This window comes from Podarcis erhardii (genome assembly GCF_964252035.2).
Source record: "Podarcis erhardii genome assembly, chromosome: 3".
NCBI lineage: Eukaryota > Metazoa > Chordata > Lepidosauria > Squamata > Lacertidae > Podarcis > Podarcis erhardii.
Genome location: NC_138507.1, coordinates 123,604,144 through 123,628,347, shown reverse-complemented (window position 1 = coordinate 123,628,347; position 24,204 = coordinate 123,604,144). Strand labels below are relative to the sequence as shown.

Here is a 24,204-nt window from a genome sequence, read left to right as displayed (position 1 = left end):
CAGGATCCTTCCCTTATGGCAAATGCAGAGAACACAGTCGCACGCACACCTTTCTCCCTTTCATTGTGGAGCACAGGCTTTCCCGGCTGCTCCCTACCTCTAGTCCTCCCCCAAGGCAGGACCCGCTGATAGCAGCAACGATGGGCTTTGGCGATTTCTCGAGCTTCTCCAGCATCTTCTGTCCTTCCTGAGAAAGTAGAGTTATTTCTTGGCTGGACTGGCAGGCCTCAATCATGCTACGGGCAGGACAAAGAGAGAGTTTCGTGGCTGTGAACGAGGCGCACTGTTGCCCACCTTACAAAGTCATCCTACCCCTGCAGAGAAGCAATTCAAGCTGCCTGCCCAGTGACACAGGGCTCCTCCTTCACCCAACTCTGTGTGACTGCTGCTAGGGAAGCAGGTGTGTGCTGCAACTGGGCGCAACCGTCTCCTCGTTTATCAGACTCTCTGCTGCAACACAGATCTGCTGTCCCAGACCCTGGGGCATGTGAGGGAGTGTGTGGGGGGTGTGTTGTGGTTCTGGACAGTTAAGAGTTAACACTCCCAGAAGCGTTCTTATTAACTGGGTGCACTGCCCACATGATCCGGGCATTTTCCTATGATCTATGCTCTCTGAGAGCTGAGAATGTGAGCAAGGTAGTTTCCTTTTGTTAGAGGCAGAAAGCTGCAAGCATGCAGCTAGACTTTGTAGGTTTTTCTTTCCCGTTTTTGTATGCTTCTAAATAAAGAGTGATAGAAGCACTGGTGTCGAGCTGAGTTATTGAAGACAACACGTCGACACAGACAAAGCCATTTCAAGCTGTGTGTGAACTTTGCTAACGTCTGACAACTGAGAGGAGTGGCAGCGCACGAGTGGAAGCGTGTGGGCGCCATTGAAGTTTGTCAGAGTGGCAATAAATCAAATTTGTTGCAGTGCCGTTGCATCAGACTCCCTGGGTCAAAGGATTTATGACCCACAAACTTTAACAGTGTGAACTGGCCCAACCTCTCAGGGGACTTTCCCTTCTGGAGGTATTTCCCCAAGAGTCGGCTTTCATTCCTGCAGGGTCCTAACATCTCACTTGTGAAGAGAGAGCTACCTCAGGACTACCTGTCACCAGCTAGTAAGCAAGAAGAGAGGCGGGTGCTACTACTCTGGGTCCCAAGTAGACCTCTGTGTAACCAAGGCTCTGCAAAACAGGCACCCTTCACCGTCCAACTACGGCGAGGGCAGCAGCCGCTCCAATCTGAAGCAGTGGCAGATGGGGATAATATTATAAATAATAATTTATTATTTATACCCCGCCCATCTGGCTGAAATTCCCCAACCACTCTGGGCGGCTCCCAATCGAGTGTTAAAAACAATACAGCATTAAATATTCAAAACGTCCCTCAACAGGGCTCCCACCACTACCAAGAAGGCTCCCATCGAGGGCATTGCTTTCATTATGTTCTGCTGCTTGTCTTGTCTTGCATGTCCTGTTTGCAGTTGGGGCCTGACTCTGAATCTGCAAGAGCCAGGGGAAGAGGCTGTGGGTTAGGCACAGCAGTGTCAACGAGGGTGGTGACAGTGTTAGCAATAAACACTGTGTTACTGTATGGGAGAGGAGCTTTTCCTTAACCGGGAACTCTGGAAGAAGCTGCTGGGAATAGGAAATCTCTGAAAGACTGTGGAAGAAAGGGGTCAAGTTCACCGCATGTACTCTGTTATAGGAAAATATAATGAAAACGATGTATAGATGGTATTTGACTCCTGTAAAATTAGCAAAGATATTTCATAATTGTGACAATATATGTTGGAACTGTAAAGAAAAGGAATGAACCTTTTATCATATGTTATGGACCTGTCCCAAGGTGAAAGACGTCTGGGAAAAGATTTATAATGAAATTAAAAAAATGTTGAAATATACATTTATAAAGAACCAAAGACCTTTCTTCTTGGAATAACAGGTTTGGAATTGCCCAAGAAAGGTGTTAAATTATTTTTGTATGCCACAACTGCTGCTTGTATTTTGTTAGCTAAAAAGTGGAAAACCCAAGAATTACCAACAATAGAAGAATGGCAGATGAAGATGATGGATTTTTCGGAGCTAGCTGACCTAACTGGAAGAGTCCGCGACCAGAAGGAGCAGGAGTATCAGGAAGAGTGGAATAAATTCAATGATTAACTAGTTAAACTTGTTAAGTTAAATTAACTGAAAACAGCCTACAGATACTTAATTGGCTTAGGACTTTATTTATGTTAAGTGATGAATTAATATGTTTAATTCCATAAGGTGAAGATTTAAGGATGTTAATGTTTAAGTTAAATTTCATAAGAATTGGGATTTGGAAAACCGTTAAAAGGACATGCAATGAAATTCAAACAAGCGAGGAAGTCACTTAGCAAAGTTAATAAGTGTAATTTTCAATAAGGCTATGATTTATGTTTGTTTGTCTTGTGTGTTTGTTTGTTTGTTGATAATATTGTGAAAAATAATTTTAAAAATTTGGGGAAAAAAGGGAATAGGAAATCTCTGAGGCCTCCACTGGGCCTCCGCTTACGCTGGTGATGCACCACACAGGTTGAGGTGTGGTGAACTACCAACTGACTTCCACAACTCAACGCCCACAGAGTCCCCTCCACCAAAACAAGGTTTGAAAGCCAGCAGAACAGGTTGCAATGTGTGGGTGTGGGTGGTGTCCACAACAGCCAGCCCCATTGGCAAATGTGCCCACAGACCCGAAAAGATTTTAAAGCCATTCCCCAAAGCAGCCTTTGCCCGCTTGGTGCACCTCCAATGTTCTGGACCGCAGCTCCCACTAGGGGAGGCTGTGGCTGATGGGAGCCCAGCACATCTGGAGGGCACCAAGCAGGCAAAGGCTGCCCCACAGCACACAACCGGTTTGCCCCCTTTCCCACCCAACAGGACCCCTCTTCCTGCCCCAGTGGAACTTACTTGATGTCTGCGCCCGCAATGAAGCAGCCGGGTTTCGACGAGATCAGGACAGCGCTACTGACGGCCTCGTTGGCCCAGATTTCGTTCATTACGGCGGAAAAGTCATCTTGCAGCTGCCTGGAGAGGGTGTTGACCTGGGGGAAATGAACAGGCACGCTGAAGCCAAGGTGGGCAAAGGGCAAGCTCCCACTCTGGAAGGAGAATGGCCCTTGCTTGTCCTCGCCAACATGGAACAGCATCGGGAAAGAGGTGGCATGCCAAATGTCTTGAAGCTTTGAAATGTACTCGTAAGCGGCCGGCAGAACACCCTTCTATTTGGTCTGGCATACCATCTCCCTCCTTTCTATCTCCATGGCTCCCAGGCACCCCTTTAAACCTCTCTGCGCAGTTTAAACCGCTTGAGCCCACAGGGAAGCGACAGGAAAACCTACCTTGGAATTTGGAGAGTTAAAGCGCACGACAGCAACATCTCCTTTGATGTCATAGTTAACATGGCTTCTTGCTGGAGCGGGGGAAAAGAGAGATTTATAGGGACATTTCAATAGGGGCAAATATCAGGTTCTGCACTTAGGCAGGAAGAATCAGATGCACAAATATAGGATGGGGGGGGGGAAACCTGACCTACTAGCAGTACATGTGAAAAGGATCTAGGGCAGCGGTTCTCAACCTGTGGGGCCCCAGATGTTGTTGGACTATAACTCCCATCATCCCTGAGTTCTGGCCTTGCTAGATAGGGGTGATGGGAGTTGTAGTTCAACAACATCTGGGGACCCACGGGTTGAGGAAGGCTGATCGAGGGGTCTTGGTGGACCACAAGATGAGCATGAGTCAACCGTGTGATGCAGCAGCAAAAAAAGCTAATGCTATTCTAGGCTGCATCAACAGGAGTCTAGTGTCCAGGTCAAATGAAGGAATAGTCCCACCCTATTCTGCCTTGGTCAGACCACACCTGGAATACTGTGTCCAATTCTGGGAACCACAATTTAAGATGTTGACAAGCTGGAAGGTGTGCAGAAGAAGGCAACCAAGGTGATCAAGGGTCTGGAAACCAAGCCTTGTGAGGAGCGGTTGAAGGAGCTGGGTATGTTTAGCCTGAAAAAGAGGAGACTGAGAGGAGATATGAGAGCCATCTTCAAATATCTCAAGGACTGTCCCATAGAGGATGGAGCATGCTTGTTTTCTCCTTGAAACAAAGGCTTCAAGTTGCAAGAAAGGAGAGTCCGACTAAACTTTTGGGAATAACTTTCAGACAGTAAGAGCTGTTTGGCAGTGGAACGGACTCCCTTGGGAGGTGGTGGACTCTCCGTCCTTGGAAGTTTTTAAGCAGAGGTTGGATGGCCATCTGTCAAGGATGATTTAGCTGAGATTCCTGTATTGCAGGGGGTTGGACTAGATGACCCTCGGGGTCCCATCCTACTCATAAGATTCTATGATTCTATATTTATTATTTCTCCATGCAGGACTTCAGCAAAACTTAGGACAGGGGCCACCAACCATTTTAGGCTCATGGGGCACATCTGGATGCCGTGGGTGCCAGGCTCTCTGGTTATCACCTCCTTTGGACCTCACGGCTGCTGCCACCACCCAGCTCCCCAGAGAGGCAGAAGAGGGAAAGGTCATCGTGGGCCACTGCTGGCACAAACCCACTTAATGGAGAAGCAGAGCCAAGCGCTGTTTGAGATAGGAGAGGTGGCAATTGCTCCAAAGGTTGCTTTGCAAGGCCATGGAGGGGATTCTGAGAGGTGGGGGGCTGCACCCACCTGTCAATCATGTGACATCATGACAGCGTTGTGTGACGACGTGTGGGTGGCCCCATCCACCTGTCAAATTAGGCCTGCAAGGTTGTATTCAATGGATGAAAGGACATATGATTTTTGCCATGACTGAGAATCGCATAGCCAGGGACTGAGTACTTTAAAGTGTTAAGATCAGAAGGCGGAAAATATGAAAACAATGAGAAGAGGCAGGAATGAAGCTTTGGCGATAGCTTCAGAGGTCCAGACTATGGGGAGCCCAGAAAAATTAATAATTGCAATTTGGACTACAATTTGGTCGTTTTTAAAATTTTAGTTTATTGTTTTTAGTTGGATTATGATGCGGATATGTTGATTGGCTGTTTTTACTGGAAAATCAATAAAAATGATTTTTAAAAATTAGGCCTGCAAGGTTGATCCTGGAGGCAAAAAGGTCCCCCCCCCCACTACACCCCACTACACTGAAGTCACTACGGTCTCTTTGTTTTTACTACCAGGGTGGAAACACCGTACCCCAGCAAATTCGTCTTCTCTGCCAGATTTCTTTCAACCAGGGCAGAACCCCGTCATCGCCACCAACCCCCACCAGACCCAAGAACTGACTTACACTTAACAGGGGAGGATGTGCTGAGGTTTCGGCAGGCGTAACCTGAGACAGAGAGAGATTCCCGGAGTTACTTTGGAACTTCAAATAAATCAGAACATTTGCCATCCCTGCTGGTGCCTTCAAGCAAAGTCTCTTTCTGAGTGACGAGGCTCAGTTGAAAGCAGGGTGGATTTGATTTAAATCAAATGATTTGTAAGACTTGATTTAAATCATTTTTTTTTTACAAAAAGACTCATTCTTGCTGGTATCATCTTAATATTTACAACCAGATGAAGGTTTCATTTCTGGAATAATAAATTTTCAGAGTAGCTTTTACAGTTATATGAAAAATTACTGATTTGGTTATACTATTAGAAATATATCGACAGGTAATTATAAAATTATTGTTTATATTTGGACAACTTTTCTGCTGTACTTTATTGGAAAGAGAAAAATAATCATTTCCTTAGTAACAATTTAAACAACTTATTTAGCTAAAACAATAACATTATAGCATATGTATCCATGTTTGTTAACCGATGTGGTTAAAGGTTTTGTTTTGTTTTTTTAAAAAAACTTAGACTGAGTTTTAGCACACATGAAAAACTTAAAATAAACCCTTATTTCCTGATGAATAGCCTTTGGACTATAATGTAACTTAAATAGAAAACTATACAGTGGTACCTCGGGTTAAGTGCTTAATTCGTTCTGGAGGTTCGTTCTTAACCTGAAACTGTTCTTAACCTGAAGCACCACTTTAGCTAATGGGGCCTCCTGCTGCTGCCGCGCCACTGGAACACGATTTCTGTTCTCATCCTGAAGCAAAGTTCTTAACCTGAGGCACTATTTCTAGGTCAGCAGAGTCTGTAACCTGAAGCGTATGTAACCTAAACCATATGTAATCCGAGGTACCACTGTATTTAGAAAGATTTTCCCTCCAAAAGCATTTTATTTTTAAAAAAATCTGGTTTAAATTAAAAAAAATCTGATTTAAATAAAAAAAATCCAATGGATTTTTATCCACCCTGCTTTAAAGGACTTGAAAACTCAACATCGCCTTGCATATGGTTACAGAAGCCAGCATGGCACATTTGGCGTTCCGCAGTGTTTGCTATGTGCCTTTTCCAAGCATGGCTTCCCAACATACACCTGGAAGTCTGAGTGTTGCTATTTATTAAGTTAAACTCTGAAACTTGATCTGATCTATCCATTGTGTTAACAAGACACGGCAGCTCGTTCCAGAGGGTCCCAAGTCCATCTGAGGGGAGGGGGAGCCACCACATCAGAGGCCAAATAGGCCGCCTTGCGCAAGCCGGCCACGTGACCCAGCCCCAAAGCTGGAGGTGCGCCATGGCCTCTGGCCCACATTTCCAGAGTGGAAAAGAAAGGACCTTTCACCTACATCCTGCCATGCCCATAAATGCCGGCATTTTGGAGGTTGATGAAATTGCCAGCGAGTCTCTTCTGGGGGGCTGGAGGACTCCCGCTATCTTGAGCAGAGCCAGCTCAGAAAGATGCCAGAGTTATGTTTCACATATTCTGTACAGATGAAAACGCACTGCTCACAAATGCTTATTGGGATGTGAAAGACCTGCCCCTTTCTTGCCCGGACGCTCGAGCCAGCATCACAAAAACCAAGCTGCTTCACTGCAAAGGTCTCATCCACACTTTTGCTCAACCCAAATTTCAATAATATTTAATCATATTTTCTGTACAGATTAATCCCTCCTGGCTCCAAAAACTTTCCTCTTTGTTCTGTCCCTGGAGAAAACCCAGTCTTGCCCACTGAAGTGGATCTTCTCTGATACTGTACACAGAAAATCCAAAGAGAGATTTTGTTTAACGGACCTTCAATTCAGCAAGCAATTTTGGATTTCCGTAAGGCAGAGCTGGGCAACATTGAGAAAAACTGTTGGACCCTGGGGAACTTTTCGGGACACAATATGGTCAAAATACAGGTCAAGCAGCAGTGTGGGTGAGCCTTTAAAGGTAAAGGGACCCCCGACCATTAGGTCCAGTCGTGACCGACTCTGGGGTTGCGGCGCTCATCTCACTTTATTGGCCGAGGGAGCCGGCGTACAGCTTCCGGGTCATGTGGCCAGCAGGACTAAGCCGCTTCTGGCGAACCAGAGCAGCGCACGGAAATGCCGTTGACCTTCCTGCCAGAGCGGTACCTATTTATCTACTTGCACTTTGACGTGCTTTCGAACTGCTAGGTTGGCAGGAGGGATGAGCCTTTAGGCTCCCCTTGCCACCTTGAAAGCAAATATTTTAAAATCAGACCTTCTCTGTCACACAATACAGAAGTGTCAAGATGGTGTCTTTTTGCTACAAAGAAGCCTTATACTGTTTTTAGGGTTCCTAATGCTTACTTGCTTCTCTGGCTGCTTATAAACATGCGAGATAGCAGGAAAAAGGATCAATCATCTCATACGAGCAAATCCCATTCAGCTCAAGCCCAGAGCAGCTTCTGAGCTTGCCACAACCTGACAATGAACGAAGAGGCTCCAGACTGCAGGCCATTTCATGGCAATCGCCAAATGTTATGTTGCAACACAGCGTTCGGTATGACTACATCAACCCTTCTCCCCACCTTGTTTTCCAGAAACTTCCCTTTCCCAGAAATACAAACTCTGGAGATCAAGGGCCTTCCCCATGCAGCACCAAATATTTCTTGTACAGTGGTACCTTGGAAGTTGAACGGAATCCGTTCCGGAAGTTCATTCAACTTCCAAAACAGTTCGGAAACCAAGGTGTGGCTTCTGATTGGCTGCAGGAACCTCCTGCAGCCAATCGGAAGCCGTGACGGACGTTCGGGTCCCAAAGAACATTTGCAAACCGGAACAAGCACTTCCGGATTTGCGGCATTCGGCAGCCGAAACGTTCATTTTGCAAATCGTTCGAGATGCAAGGTACGACTGTACTGCCATTTAGAAGAAACTCTGCAGAAGTACAGAGTTGTTGTTTTTAAGTTGCACTTTAGGAGGAGATGGCTTTAAATCCAACTGCAACAAAAAAACATACAGGCCTGGGTACAGAGGAAACCTGGGAGGCTGCACACATTTAACAGGATTAGAAAGTGTCCTTCGATCTGCAGTTAACCAAGGCCTGGAAGATGCCCAGCATGTTCAGATAACAAAAGGATGACATTTAGAAAGGAAGCAAGCTGACTCTTGGAGACAATCAAGACCACTTTTGAAGGACACATGGAGGTGTCTCAGTGATGAAATGATCTCTCCAGGAAGTCTAGACAGGCACCCACTATGCTGATTTTCTGATGCAAGGCAAATACTGTCTATTTCATTCTCCCAGAACAAGCAATCCTAAAACACTCTGCTGTAACTGAATTTAATCTTTTTTGTCAAGAGGAAGTGCAGTTCCAAGGATCGGCTACTCGACTGGCAGAAAAGGAAGTTGTTGTCTTCCTGCTTTTCTCCAGCAGAATCTGGCTGATCACAGCTGGGTACGGAAAGCTGGATTATATACCTGCTTTGTCCGATCCAGCTACATGATTCCTTACTGCCGGTCCCAGAATAGTAGAGTTTCTTGAATGGCTTTAAAAGGGGGTTACATAAATCCATTGGTAAAAGACCTTCCGACAGCTATTAGCTGTGACAGCTAAGCAGAAACACCAGGTAAACCTTTCGGATTTTGGGGATATTCAGCCAGGAAGGTCTGCAGCCTTCAAACCCTGCTTATGGGCTTCCCAAAAGTATCTGGCTGGCTGTTATTAGAAACAGGATGCTGGACCAGAATGTACTCAAGTCTGATACAACAGTGAGGCACTTCTACATGTCCCATAATCCTGCAGCGGTAGCATTAATTCAGGGTCTCCCAGTTCCCACTGAGTCCCCAAATTCTTTAGAATGGGAGAAGCTTTTGACCCACAGGACATACTTAAAACCAGATGGGCGGGGTATAAATAATAAAGTATTATTATTACTACTTAAGGGTTGCTCAATCATCCAATGGCCAATTGTCACTCTCATGCACATATGCAAAGTCAGTCACCACATCACGGTGCTGAGCTGAGAGGTTTCAATCTCTCAGCTCAGCACCACATTTGGGTGCCCAGTTTTGCCCACAGCTGACAGGCTCACCACCTCTGCTTTTGGAACAGTCACTCTTAGGAGGCACCAGCCAAGGAAGAAGACTGTAGGGAAGCACTGATCAGTTTAAATATTGAGGCTTTTCTGGAGGACTCCACTGAGGGACATTTGATAACCACTGACTTGGGACCAGTTTACCTACAATATCACCTTAACTCACACGTGCCCACTCAACTACTTCAATCAGCAGAATTGGCATCACTACATGCACCAAATAATACCCATTCCATATCTGGAAGAACTTGATTGTCGAGAGTAGCAGCGCCTGCACTTTGGAACTCCCTGCCCCTTGAGATCAAGCAGACACCCTCACTGTACTCTTTTTGGCAAGCCTATCCAGATGCTTAGAAAGTTGAGATAATCCTAATCTGTTTTAGTATTCTAGCTCTCATATTTTTTTAAAGCTGGGATGTTATTTTCCTTGATTTTACTGTTTTATCTTTTTGTAAACCACTCTGAGTTTTGTTTTTTTACAATCAAGTGGTGTATAACTTTTATAAAACAAACAAAAGAGGAGACTGAGATATAGAATAGCCATCTCCAAATATCTCAGGGGCTGTTCCATGGAAGATGAGAGCAAGCTTGCTTTCTCCTGCTCTGGAGGGCAGGACTCAAACCCACAGATTCCAGCTGCAAGAAAGGAGATTCCGACTAAACATCAGGAAGAACCTTCTGACAACCAGAGCTGTTTTGACATTGGAATGGTCTACCTTGAAAAGCGGAGGACTCCCTTTCCTTGGAGGTTTTAGAGCAGAGGTTGGGTGGCCATCTGTCAGGGATGCTTTATCTGAGATTCCTGCATTCACAGAATTGCCGAGTTAGAAGGGGACCTCGAGGGTCATCTAGTCCAACCCCCTGCAAGGCAAGCTTCCTGGTGGGCCAGAACCAGCAACCTTCTGGTTAGCAGCCAGGTGCACTGACCCATCACAGGGGTGGGTGGGTTGGACCAGATGTCCTTTGAGGGGGGGTCCCTTCCAACTCTACCGTTCTAGGATTCCATTGGGGGGGAGTAAGCATGGACCAATGGTACCAAATAGTATGGGAAACAGCCCTACTAGGAAAATTAACCAATAAACTGAAACTGACATGGAGACAAATAGAAGAAGACACATTCACCCCGGTATGGCTCCCCTTTATCACATACACAGCCCAACAAGACAACGACAAAAATCCACCAACAGCATACAAATCAATATGGCTAACCTGATCCAAAACACCCACCCACCCCACTCACACACGAAAACAAAGATCACCACAGCCAACCACAAATGAACAACCACACCCTGGGCCAACCCCAACCTCTCTCACCACCAAAGGAACACAAACGAACAGCAAAGAACCTGCACAAGCAACGCTGATACTAAACCCTACATATAGTAAGTGAAATAGAAACATCGCCCGACCCCACCCCCACCCATCTTTCCCCCTCCCCCTCTTTCCATCCTAATGTTTCAACAAATGAAAATGATTTGTAAAAATGTTACATGGGGGGGGGGGGAGAGAGACATTGCACATACTTTCGTAAATCAACAAAATCTTTAATAATAATATTTTTTTTTAAAGGATTCCATTGGGGGAGGCACAAGGGGAAAAAGAGCAGGAAAGGGCAGCTAGAGAGACCTTTGGGCGGCAAGTGGTTGCGGAAGAGAGGAGCCCAGGCAGGGCTCCCGGGGTGGAGGGTGGAGGGAAGAGGGTAGAAGGCCTAGCTGTCAACTTTTCCCTTTTCTTGCGAGGAATCCTATTCGGAATAAGGGAATTCCCTTAAAAAAGGGGGAAAGTTGGCAGCTATGCCCTGGGATAGCATCATAAGATTCTAGAGTGGGGACAGACCCCACTGTGGGGGTGTTCAGGGTGGCAGGAGAGGATATATTCTTTGTTAATATCTTTCCTAACTTGCATTAGCAAGTTCCTTTACTGAGCAGAGTTTACACTCCCCTTTTTACATGCACAGCAGATAGCTGGTTGCAGGCTCTCACTATTACACAATTCAGTCTGTCTCAGACCGAATTGTATAGTTCCTGGTAAGTTCCCTTGAATTCCTCTTAAAAGAATAAAAAGGCCACAATCATAGCTGTCAACTTTTCCCTTTTCTTGCGAGGAATCCTATTCGGAACGAGGGAATTTCCCATAAAAAGGGGGGGAAGGTTGGCAGCTATGCCCTGGGATAGCATCATAAGATTCTAGAGTGGGGACAGACCCCAATGTGGGGGTGTTGAGGGTGGCAGGAGAGGACATATTCTTTATTAATATCTTTCCTAACTTGCATTAGCAAGTCCCTTTACTTTCCCCTTTTCTTGCGTGGAATCCTATTCGGAATAAGGGAATTTCCCATAAAAAGGGGGGGGAAGGTTGGCAGCTATGCCCTGGGATAGCATCATAAGATTCTAGAGTGGGGATAGACCCCAATGTGGGGGTGTTCAGGGTTGCAGAAGAGGATACATTCTTTATTAATATCTTTCCTAACTTGCATTAGCAAGTCCCTTTACTTTCCCCTTTTCTTGCGAGGAATCCTATTCGGAATAAGGGAATTTCCCTTAGAAAGGGGGGAAAGTTGGCAGCTATGGCCCTGGAAGGGAAGAGGAGGGGGAAGGGCTGGGGGGGGAGCAGATGACCTTCAGGGCCCCCCCTGCCTCTCAGCAGCTTCAGGGGTCCGGAGGGGGGAGCGGGGCCCAGGGCGGGGTCCCCTTCCCCTTCCCCCTCCCCCCCCCCGGGAAACGAGGCCCGGGCGCCCCCTCCTCCTCCTCCTCCTCCCCTCCCCGCCTCACCTGAGCGGCAGCCCCGGGCCCGGCAGTACTTGAGGGCGGGCGTGAAGCGCGTGAGGCTCCCGATGGCCCGGACAGCAGCCGCCATCTTGGCCGAGCGCGGAGGTCGAGCGAGAGCGAGCCAGGCGGGCGCGAGGACGGAGGGCGGCCCTGGCCCAAGGAGGCGGGGAGGGGCCTCCCGCGACGCCCCGGCGCTTCTTGACGACGACAAGGGGTGTCCGCGGCGATGCCTGATGGAAAACGCCCCCCTCGCGGCCGCCCTCGGCCCTCCTCTCCGCGTGGATATTTGCCTCCCGAGAAGGGGCGCTTCGCCCTTTCCTCGCGGGTTTTTCCCCCTCCGCGGAATGAGCCGCGGGAAGCGTCGCGCGGCGTCAGGCGGCGCTGGGGCAGCCCCGGGGCGACGGCGGAGGCCGGAGGGGGCTTTCCTGGCCGAGGCGCGCTGGGAGGGGGAGGGGCGACGCCTGAGGGAGAGAGTCGGAGGGGCGAAGGAGGCTGCCGGCCGCGTCAGGTGAGGAGGAGGAGGAGGAGAAGGGCCGCCGGTTGTCCCCCTCGCTCTCCGAGCTCCGTGGGGCGCCGGGTTCGAGTCCTGACAGGGGCGGGGGGCGGGCGGGCGGCTGTGTGACCCAATGGTTAGAGCCATGGATTTGAGGGCCTTGGTTTTGATAGAGGGGGGAGGGGGACCAGGCCTCGAGGCCGCTCTCTGGGGGGGGGGGGTGACATTGAGCCGCCCTTTGCTTCTCTTAGCTTCAGCCCCATGCATTGCACCGAAGGGGGTTGGACTAGATGACCCCTGGGTGCCCCTTCCGACTCTACAGCTCCAGGGTACCTCACAGGGCTGGGGGGGGGGGGGAGAGAGAGAGCCGTGTTCGGAGCTGGAGCTCCTTGGGAATGGAGCCCGGTCTTGGCTGGGGAGGGCGGGGTATAAATAAAAAGTTATTATTATTATTATTATTATTATTATTAATGAAAGGCGGGATGAGATCAAGGGGATCGGGGAGGATTTATGGCTCCCGAGGGATTACCAGGGGCGACAGTCCCATGACTGACACACACACCCTGTACTGTTGGGCTGAAGAAAGTGGGGTGGGGGGGGGGTTGTATGGGAGGGAAGTGAGCTCAGTCAGAGCAGTACGAAAACTCCTGGCGTCAGAATTGAGGCCCTAAGAAGAGTCCCTGCAGCTGGATCAGGCCAAACCTGGGGGCCCATCTAGGCCAGCCTCTTGTTCTTGCAGGGGCCGGCCAGGTTCCCTAATGGGAAGCCCACAAGCAGGGAATGGGGGAAGTAGCCCTCTGCTGACTGGGGATACCAGAGGCATGCCTTGATAGCAGCCTTTATCCTCCATTTTTTTTAAGACAGTGATACCTCGGGTTACAGACGCTTCAGGTTACAGACTCCACTAAGCCAGAAATAGTACCTCGGGTTAAGAACTTTGCTTCAGGATGAGAACAGAAATCGCGTGGTGGCGGCAGCGGGAGGCCCCATTAGCTAAAGTGGTGCTTCAGGTTAAGAACAGCTTCAGGTTAAGAACAGACCTCTGGAACGAATTAAGTACGTAACCAGAGGTACCACTGTATTTATATTCTGGTTGACAAAACCCCTCCCTGGTTCCTTAAAAGCTTCCACTACACCAGTCCTGAAAGACCTGCCTTGGCTCCCAGTACGTTTCCGAGCACAATTCGAAGTGTTGGTGCTGACCTTGAAAGCCCTAAACAGCCTCAGTCTAGTATCCCTGAAGGAGCGGCTCCACCCCCATCGTTCAGCCCGGACACTGAGGTCCAGATCCGAGGGCCTTCTGGCAGTTCCCTCCCTGCAAGAAGCGAGGTTACAGGGAACCAGGCAGAGGGCCTTCTCGGTAGTGGCACCCGCCCTGTGGAACGCCCTCCCACCAGATGTCAAGGAGATACACAACTTTCCAAAGGCTTCTGAAGGCAACCCTGTACCAGGATTTTTTAAATGTATGATCCATTATTCTATTTTTTTATGCGCTGGAAGCCACTCAGAGTGGCTGAGGAAAGTGGAACCCCTGCCAGATGGGAGGGGTATAAATAATAAAATTATTATTATTATTATTACAAACTTTGACAACAAGGAAAGGACAGAGAGTGTCCCATTATTATGTAGAATACTTCATAGCCTCTTTAGAACATTCAAAGTGCTTAATGTACACAGTCCTATTGTCATACTTTCAACAGCCTTGTGAGGCAGCAGTTGTTGTTTTCACCATGTTATACTCTTAGGAGAGGGAGTGGCTTACTTAACTACGGCCTTATGGCGGGCATGAAATTCAGACCAGGGATTTTGTAATTTGTAATTTTGTAATTTGTAGTCCAGTCTCCACACTGCTCCAGCCTCACATGTTATGAAACTACCTGGGCTTGTGGTGTGCTGTGTGGTTGCATTTTTTCTTTACAAGAAGTATATTTGCCAGTTTTGAAACTTGGTGGATATTGTGGTTCTTATGGAGAGCAAGGGAGGGCTTTCTGCTGATGGCAGATGCTGGAGGCATAGCTGTCAACTTTTCCCTTTTCTGGCCAGGAATCCTATTTGGAATAAGGGAATTTCCCTTTAAAAAAGGGAACCGTTGACAGCTATGGCTGGAGGCCAAAAAGAAGCTGTTCATTTTGTTAATATTATGCTGGCACACAGGAAGCTGCCTTTTGCTGAGGAAGATAGCTGGATCATCTCGTTCTCTGTTCACTGACAGTGTCTCTCCAGACTCTCAAGTCTTCCACAGTTCTACCTATAAATGTTGCAGATTCAGCCTGGGCCCTTATACATGCAAAGAATATGCTCTACCACTAAGCTATTGCCCCTTCCCAAAGACCTTAATGGGGGTGGACTAGGTTTAGGTATTTCCTAGTGTGGGGTGGGATTTGGTGCGGAGGGATGGTGTGGTCCCAGAACCATTTTAGGGTTTGGAGGGAGCTTGGTGCAGCATTGAGAGGAACTTGTTCCTTTGTAAAACTTTTAATATTGGATGTATTGTGGACCAATATTAGCCTTAGTGAAAACAGGCCCCTAAATGCTTCAGTACAGCATATGCTTCCTAAATAGGAGCCATGCTGGTCTCCAAAAAAACTGACCTGCCCCCCGCCTCCAAAGGCTAACTTGATTGTAACATGGAACTGGGGAGGTTGGTTCCTGGAATGAAAGATTAGGGAAATGAATGGGTTGAGCAACATGATTATGAGCCGAACACTTGTGAGAATTCTTTGTTGAGGTATTTGACTTTTAAGAAAGCTGAATTTCTTGTCTTGGAATGGAGAGAGAATGCTTTGAGCACGGTGTTAAACAACACAGGCTCTTTACAGTCTTAACCTGATGTGTAAAGCTATCCTTTGTCATTTCTTAAACATGCTAAGTGCCTGTTCAGGCAGAGATTTAAAACAAAGACAAAGGCACAAATGTAGCAAACTCTGTTTACTGGGGTTGCAAACTCTCTGGTTTTACCAAAGATGTTGGGCTACTTTGCCCTTTGGGCAACATTGCTGCAAAAAGTTTCCATAAGATACTGGGGGGGAATCTGCAGTCATTTAATCTGTGTTGCATCTTTTCACTGTAGAGAAAGAACCACATCATTGTGTCTCGGGTTGTGGTTTCTGCTTGCCCAGTGATCTGTCCGAAGACTTGGCAGTGGCTTTGGAAAGCAGGTGGGGGGGGGGAGTGATGACCTTGACTTTCCTGGACCGGGCATGTGAGCTGAATTGGCTGACCAACATGAATGTTGCTAACAAGCCAAGCAAGATAAATCACTGGCTGTCTAACCCTCCTCGCCCCCCATTTCAGATTCCAAAATGACATCCATGCTGACCTGCTCTGCCAGAACGCTTCCCGCTATCTCACCATGGGCTGCTCGATTAGGTAAGTTCAGCTGCTTCTGGTTAGGCGCCAAATTTGTACAAATATTAAAAGATTGGTCATAGTGGGTTGTAACTAACTGTAACATTGACAGTATAAATCATTTACCGTATTTTTCGCCCTATAGGACACACTTTTCCCCCTCCAAAAATGAAGGGGAAATGTGTGTGCGTCCTATGGGGTGAATGCAGGCTTTCGCTGAAGCCTGGAGAGCGAGAGGGGTCGGTGCGCACCGACCCCTCTCGCTCTCCAGGCTTCGCGCAGCTCTCCGCAAGCCGTGGGAGCCCGGCGCTGGGCTCCCACGGCTTGCGGAGAGATGCTTGCATGCCGAAGCCTGGGTGCGCTAACCTCAGCGCACCCAGGCTTCAAACTTCGCGCAGCTAAGTTTAATGCGCTCTACGTGGGGCTACCTTTGAAGGTGACCCGGAAACTACAACTAATCCAGAATGCGGCAGCTAGACTGGTGACTGGGAGCGGCCGCCGAGACCATATAACACCAGTCTTGAAAGACCTACATTGGCTCCCAGTACATTTCCGAGCACAATTCAAAGTGTTGGTGCTGACCTTTAAAGCCCTAAACAGCCTCGGTCCAGTATATCTGAAGGAGCGTCTCCTCCCCCATCGTTCTGCCTGGACACTGAGGTCCAGTGCCGAGGGCCTTCTGGCGATTCACGCCCTGCGAGAGGCCAAGTTACAGGGAACCAGGCAGAGGGCCTTCTCGGTAGTGGCGCCCGCCCTGTGGAACGCCCTCCCATCAGATGTCAAAGCGATAAACATCTACCTGACATTCAGAAGACATCTGAAGGCAGCCCTGTTCAGGGAAGTTTTTAATATGTGACATTTTAGTGTATCTTTCATCTTTGTTGGAAGCCGCCCAGAGTGGCTGGGGAAACCCAGCCAGATGGGCGGGGTACAAATAATAAATTATTATTATTATTATTATTATATAGCTCTCCACAAGCCATGGGAGCCCGACGCTGGGCTCCTACAGCTTGCGGAGAGCTGCCTGTTCTGGGGGCTGGGGTTGGGGGAAGCTCGAGCTTCCCCCGCCCCAGTCCCGCACCTGGGGGGGGGTAATAATTTCCCCCCCTTTATTTCCCCCCAAAAAAACTAGGTGCGCCTTATGGGCCGGTGCATCCTATGGGGCGGAAAATACTGTATCTTATTTGAAACTTTTGCAGCGTCTTATAATTGTGTCTAAATATGTCGCTCTGTTTTTATACTTCATGTTTATTTCAAGCTGCTTTGGGCACAATCTGCCATAGAAAACTTGCACTATAACTAAACTAGAATGTCAGTTGGCCTGCCTAAATGATTCCTTTTGTTTTAATGCCTCATCATCTGAACATCTGTGCCAGATTGCTGTGTCTATAAACCATGACAATCAATTGCACAATAGGCCAGTTGCACATTTGGAAGTGATCTGAGCTTGAAAGCACTGTCATCCAAATGGAGTCCAAAGAAAAGCTGCAGCGTAATATTCCTGCCGCTGTTCATCCTAAACATTAGAGTCTCTTTGAGCTTTGGTAATTGAGATAATCTCTGGTGCTGTTGCTTTGTTCCTAACTTGGATTTTGTTCTGCTTTTCTTCCAGCTGTAAGATTCCTCAGCTGTTCGCCCCAGTTACAGACAGCAGGTAAACCAATAACATCACCAATAGAGCAATCCCAAGGTGGAGGTGGGGTGGAGAAGATGCTCTGTTGGAGAAATTGTCCTTTGTAAGCCCTGCCAGCTCATGCTGGCCAGAGCAGAAGGTGGGGAGAAGGGACATTTTCTCCTTTTCCTGCTTTGGTCTGGGGTTTGTATTTTAATTCCCACCCACGGACGGCAGGCAGTGGCTGGGGAATAAAGCACATCAACTTCAGGGCTGGTGTAGTCTTGCAACTAGCTTGGGAGTGTGTTGGAGGCGTAGGATCATACAGATCCCCTGTCAAACTTGGAAATAAATCCCACTGGTTGATTTCAAGTACAGTGGATGCTCAGGTTGCGAACGTGATCCGTGCGGGATGCACATTCGCAACCCGCGTCTGTGAATCTGCTCGTGCGTGGGTTGCGATTCAGTGTTTCTGTGCATGCGCAAAGCACGATTTTGTGCATGCGCGACTGCCGAAACCCGGAAGTAACCCGTTCTTGTACTTCTGGGTTTCGGCGGTCCGTAACCCGAAAAAACGCAACCTGAAGTGGCTGTAACCCGAGGTATGACTGTAAGTGCATTGCAGCTCTCAGTTGATTCTGATTTGTCTTCTTAAAACAACAGCAACAAACTGAGAGAGAAATCCTTTCTAGCTCCAGCAATAGTTTCTTGTTTTGCCTTTTACATTATTACAAAATTGTTAGGGATCTAGTTGCAACTCTCTGTGATCTCAGGCCGGCACTCCCAGTGATGTACAGGAATCTTGTAAGGGAGTGGTCAAACTGGAATAACAGTTTAATGAGACTGACTGAAGGTTCTTGGGAAGAGAGTCTCAAGGCTCTCAATAAGATAACCTTGGGTCCTCTTTACAACCAGGTCTCCAAGTCTCTTTACTTAGTGTCTTCTTCCACTGAATTGCATTAGACATGCACTACCTACACCCGATAGGCACTTTGGACTTTGATTTTGTCTTGTTTCTGCAAACATTTTGTGCTCACTGCAAATATACTTGTGCGGAATCCACAAAAGCTGGTGTGTTCTGGTACAAAACGTCACCTTGTGAAGTGAGACCCTCTTTACACAATGGAAACTGGGTGTCCCTGTTTGTCTGGCTTTAAATTGCATTTGCTGTTTGGGGATCCCAGTGCTGTGCTATTTGTCATTAATGATGAGCTTCTAGACAAATTTCAAGATTGCCCTAATATCTAATAGGCCATTTATTGTTAAGTTAGCAAGCTTGTCCGTAAAAGTTATTTCTTTCTTTATACTCAGTTCCATCAACTTTTCAACATTTGGGAGTAGGTTATAAGGATTAGCACTTTTCAGTGTTCATGAAACTTTGTGTATGTTGTTTCAGGAGTATGTTTTGCCAATACAGTGGTGCCCCGCAAGACGAACGCCTCACAAGACGGAAAACCCGCTAGACGAAAGGGTTTTCCGTTTTGGAGGCGCTTCGCAAAACGAATTTCCCTATGGGCTTGCTTCGCAAGACGAAAATGTCTTGCGAGTTCCTGCGGGTTTTTTTCCCTTTCCCCCCCTTTTTCTAAGCAGCTAAGCCGCTTATCAGCTGATCTGCTGATAAGCCGCTAAACCGCTAATAGCGCTAATCCGCTAAGCTGTCAATGGGCTTGCTTCACAAGACGAAAAAACCGCTATACGAAGAGACTCACGGAACGGATTAATTTTGTCTTGCGAGGCACCACTGTAGATTGGGCATAGCTGAACACACAGTCTTGAATGCTTCTCAGACTGAATGGTGACTGTGATGGGGAATTAAACTCAGGTTTTGACTTAAACCAGGGATGGAGAACTAATGACCCTCCAGGTCTTGTTGGATTGGGCTTCCGTCAGGCCCAGCAGGCATGGCCAGTGGTTAGGGAGGATGGGAACTAGAAGCCACCAGTATCTGAAGCGCCCAGAGTTCCCCCTTCCTGGCTTAAACTCAAAAAGGACTCTCGCTCAAAAACGTATGCATTCTTGCTTGCCTTTTAAGAATAGAAATGTAGCTCTTGATCTGCATTGTCTCCATCAGTAGTCATTTATCATTCTCTTTTCCACAGCTCAGCCCAAGACTAAAAAAACCTTGGCTAAAGATGGGGTGAAGAATATTGTGGTGGTAGACGGGGTTCGCATTCCATTTCTGCAGTCAGGAACCTCGTGAGTATTAAATCCTTCCTTGTCTGGGGACCTGTAAAGGACTTATAAAGTCTCAGGGGAAACCTGGTGTTGACGGAGAAAATGCCTGTGCAGCTTACTGTTAATAAAATTAATTTAAAGTTAACTGCAGATGATGTGCTTACTATCCTGGCATGTAAATAAGAGACTCGAGGAGACAGTACCATTGTCCTGTCCCCTTCCGTAGAGCAGTGAGTGGCTGAAAAGTTATGAGGCATTGCCAAGATTTACCAGGCAATGTCCACTTTTGCAGTGGACTTTTCTTCCATTAAGTAATTCAGTATATTTTCATGGACCAGCCTTATGATCCAAAACCGCACTCATAGCAATGTAGAATTGCTTATAATTAGTTATTGGTTGGTTATATTATTTTGTCGATTAAAAGTCAACGTTAAAAGGTTGCTGGTCACCTCATTTTTCTCTGTTCATGACCCGTGCCACAAAGTAGATTTAATGAACACCCATATTAGAGAGCTTTGTAAACTGATAGTCATAGTCTTTTATATACTAACCTTTTATGCTCTTTCACATCCCTTTAACCTTCCTAACCCTTCTTTTAGGATCTTTTAGCTTCTTTTAGATTCTTATAATCTTTTATATATACCTTCTGTTTTAATAATTTTAGCTTTCCAGAATGTTTTGCAGATTTTAAATGATTGTACCCCACCCTACTTATGCTGGTCTGTGACCGTAATAAAGATTTGATTGATCTGTTCACCCTGCGCTGAGCAAAAAACAAAATCCTTGCATTGCTCAGGCCTTAATGTTGTCCTTTCCTCTCTAATCGTCAGGTATGCAGACTTGATGCCACATGACTTGGCCAGAGCTGCACTGAAGTAAGTAGTGAGTTAATGGGTAAAAGAACAACAACAACAACAACAACAACAACAACAACAACAACAACAACAACAACAACAACAACAACAACAATAATTGGATAGTTTTTTTTCCTGAATGGCAGGAGTTACACTCTAGATTTACTTGGAGTGACAAAACAAATATGTTAGTGGGGTAACATGGCTGCTATGAAAGCTGTGGATCTGGGTGTACATAGCATCTGAATCTCTGCTGCTGTGTGGTTGCTGAGCAAACAGGTTGTTGTTGTTTAGTTGTTGAGTCGTGTCCGCCTCTTCGTGACCCCCTGGACCAGAGCACGCCAGGCTCTCCTGTCTTCCACTGCCTCCCTCATGCTGGTAGCTTTGAGAACACTGTCCCACCATCTCGTCCTCTGTCGTCCCCTTCTCCTTGTGCCCTCCATCTTTCCCAGCATCAGGGTCTTTTCCAGGGGGTCTTCTCTTCTCATGAGGTGGCCAAAGTCTTGGAGCCTCAGCTTCAGGATCTGTCCTTCCAGTGAGCACTCAGGGCTGATTTCCTTCAGAATGGATCGGTTGGATCTTCTTGCTGTCCATATTTCAAACAGTGCAAAGCTGTTGAGCTTTTTAGGCAAAATCGTAAAATAAAATTGCCGTTTTTGAGATATTTTTATGGAAACGGCACTGCCAACATGGGCAGCCATACGTCTGGATTCCCCCAGACATTTTACCGATTTCTGCCCAGATGCTGGATCTGTCCAGAAAATTCAAACATATGGCAACCCTAAAACAGGTTCATCTTCTAAACCCAGCTGCTTCCCAGCTTATGTGAAATAACCACCCAGAGGGTAATGCTTTTGGTTTGGCCTGCCTACCACTGATTTTTCCCCTCTCTGACTTCTTCCCGCAGAGGCTTGCTGAACCGGACTGATGTGCCCAAGGACGTTGTGGACTACATTGTGTTTGGCACCGTTATCCAGGAGGTGAAAACCAGCAATGTGGCTAGAGAGGTATGTCAAATTATTGAAAGAAGCGCTAGGCAGCTACACAGCAGAACATCTCTGCGGTCGCTTGAATACCAGTTGTGTGTTTTATGAATGGGCAAATCGTGGTGGGTGTGGCGATCACACAGGGCTCCCGGGCGTTTGACGGTCTATTGACCCTGTGCCACCACTGCAACTGCTTTCTTCGCTGCCACCACCCCGTTTCTCACGGGGACACACGGAGTCCAGACAGTTGATAATATAAACAAATAATCAAGTTTATTTTTAAATGCAGGAACAAGCTTATGGTTTCAGTTTATTTTTCTCTTGTCAGTTTCTTAATCTTAGTTCCTAACAACTCCAAACTGATTATTCCAACTATCTATCTGACTCAACCTAACGATTCCTCTCACTCTCTCACAATACAACTCTACCAAACCACACCTAATCCTCCCTCTTCCTTCTCCAACTCCCAAACCTCAACTGCCTTTCAAAACCTCCCACTCTAACTTTTACTCCCCCCTTGCGTTCTCATTGGCCAATCAAATCACATTTTAACCCTTTTCTTATGACCCACCTTTCCTTATGACCCACCTAGGAGGCACCTGGGTGTCAGCCTGTTCATTCCCTTTCATAAGAACCCAGGAAGCTGCCTAGTAACAAGTCCTTGGTCCATCTGCCTCAGTATTGTCTACACGGGCAGGCAGCAGTGGCTCTCCAGGGTTTCGGGTAAGAGTCTCTCCCCACCTTACCTGGAGAGGCTGGGACTTTTTGCTTGCAAGGCAGACCCTCTGCCACTGAGCCACGACCCCTCCCCTAAAAGAGAGCAGACTTTGAACTTGCCAGCTGAGATCCCCTTTCGTTTTACCAAATATTTGATGTTGCCAGTGCGCCTGTCTGCGTACATGTAGATTGCAAACATTGGAAATCGTCAGTATTTATTTATCAGCAACCCTTGGCATTCCTCCACCAGTGACTTTTTGTTTTGCGCGCAGATGATCCCTGGTTTCTGACCATGGCCAGAATGTCTTGCAGTGTCTGCACCTGCTCTCTAAGGCCAAGCAACCGTTTGTGCGGCTGTCTGGCAGGGAAAGCCCAGTGCCATCGGACGCTGTGTAGCCTGGCAGTGCTTCTCCAGGATCCTGCTTCGTTTGCCGCAGGCTGCTGGCTCCCATCTCACAGGCTGCTCAGTCCAGCCCTTGTTTTTAATTTTAACTTCCAGCTCTGTCCTGAACTTTCACCCACTTGGCTGTGTCTCAGGAGCAGCTTTCTGTGGCAATGTGTATCCAAGCCTCCATGACTCAGGTGTTTTCCTCCTGTGTCATGGACACGTGGCGGGGGCTGTCTTATCCTGTAGCATCACAGAATTGTAGTGTTGGAAGGGAGCCAAAGGGTCATTGGGTCCAACCCCCTGGAAATCCTCAGCCAGGCCATTGGCTCACCTAGCCTAGGGCTCTGCAGATTCTGGCTAGCAACAGTTTCCCACTACACCAGCCAGTGTGGTGTAGTGGTTAAGAGCGGTGGACTTGTAATCTGGCGAACCGGGTTCGATTCCCCGCTCCTCCACCACCACCACCTCCTCTTCTTCTTCTTCTTCTTCTTCTCCTCCTCCTCCTCCTCCTCCTCCTCCTCCTCCTCCTCCTCCTCCTCCTCCTCTCTGGTAGAGATGGGCCTTTCCCAGCCCTTGCCCCCAAGTTATCCTTTATCCAGAGATTATGAAGCCTGGTCATAAATGTCATTAGGCTGAGCGCCATGACGTATTAACCATTTATGCAACTTGTTTTTCAAGAGTAATGCAAGCATTGGTGATGCAGTCAATTTATTTTATTTTATTTTTTGTAAATTTGTTTATTTGGTTTTCAAATCAAAGTTTTACACTCACATATCCAGCATGCAACATAAAAAAACAATTCCAAGGAATCTCCTGGACTTCCCTGCTCCCCTTTGCGGGTCCTATTATTAATCATTTCCTCCTGCATCTTTTATAATAATTCAAATCTTTTACCTCTCCGTTATGTCCAAAATTCACCATTAAACTACAAGTGTTATTCCAGTCCTAACGGTTTTAACTGTTGACAATTGTTTTTAAGACAAATTATAAATTTTCCCCATTCCTTATTGAAGTTTTGGTCTTTCTGATTTCTGATTCTTCTGGTCATTTTGCCATTTTGGCATTGTCCATCAACTTGATACAGTCAATCTTAATATTTTCCTCCTGACAAATGTTGAGTTTCCCCTTCTGTCAGCTTGATTTAAATGTATGGAGTAAAAATAGGATATATTTATTCACTTTATACCCCGCCCTTCCTCTCGAAGGAGCCCAGGGTGGCAATTACATGTTATCTTATTCATTTTATTGTGTTTGTACCCTGCCGTTTTTACTCCTAGGAGCTCAAAGTGGCATACATGGTTCTCCCCCTCCTCATTCAATCCCCACAGCAACCCTGAGAGGTAGGCAGTTTCTGGCTCCAAAGGGTCACCCAGTGAGCTTCATGGCCAAGCAAGGATTTGAACCCTGGTCTCTCCCAGGGCCTAGTCCTGCACCACTGGCTCTCAACATACATAACTTGTCAAATTTGGTGGATATTTTGTCTTCACCCTCAGACCAATAGT

At 47.1% G+C, this 24,204-nt stretch overlaps 2 protein-coding genes across 3 annotated transcripts in view; one reads left to right on the top strand and one right to left on the bottom strand.

The window, feature by feature from the left end:
* The window catches only part of HADHA (hydroxyacyl-CoA dehydrogenase trifunctional multienzyme complex subunit alpha), a 33,895-nt gene extending 21,610 nt beyond the window's left edge, over positions 1 to 12,285 (bottom strand). The window contains exons 1-5 of the mRNA XM_081854655.1: positions 12,133 to 12,285; positions 5,280 to 5,321; positions 3,350 to 3,420; positions 2,919 to 3,052; positions 98 to 236 (exon numbers count right to left, since the gene is read on the bottom strand). Of these exons, the coding sequence (XP_081710781.1) occupies positions 98 to 236; positions 2,919 to 3,052; positions 3,350 to 3,420; positions 5,280 to 5,321; positions 12,133 to 12,217 (471 nt within the window). The 5' untranslated portion in view covers positions 12,218 to 12,285. The remainder of the gene's footprint in view (positions 1 to 97; positions 237 to 2,918; positions 3,053 to 3,349; positions 3,421 to 5,279; positions 5,322 to 12,132) is intronic.
* A 213-nt stretch (positions 12,286 to 12,498) lies between these two features.
* The window catches only part of HADHB (hydroxyacyl-CoA dehydrogenase trifunctional multienzyme complex subunit beta), a 72,384-nt gene continuing 60,678 nt past the window's right edge, over positions 12,499 to 24,204 (top strand). For both annotated transcript variants that reach the window (XM_081854847.1, XM_081854846.1), the window contains exons 1-6: positions 12,499 to 12,637; positions 15,917 to 15,991; positions 17,583 to 17,624; positions 19,682 to 19,778; positions 20,588 to 20,632; positions 21,519 to 21,618. In XM_081854847.1, the coding sequence (XP_081710973.1) occupies positions 15,925 to 15,991; positions 17,583 to 17,624; positions 19,682 to 19,778; positions 20,588 to 20,632; positions 21,519 to 21,618 (351 nt within the window). In that variant the 5' untranslated portion in view covers positions 12,499 to 12,637; positions 15,917 to 15,924. The remainder of the gene's footprint in view (positions 12,638 to 15,916; positions 15,992 to 17,582; positions 17,625 to 19,681; positions 19,779 to 20,587; positions 20,633 to 21,518; positions 21,619 to 24,204) is intronic.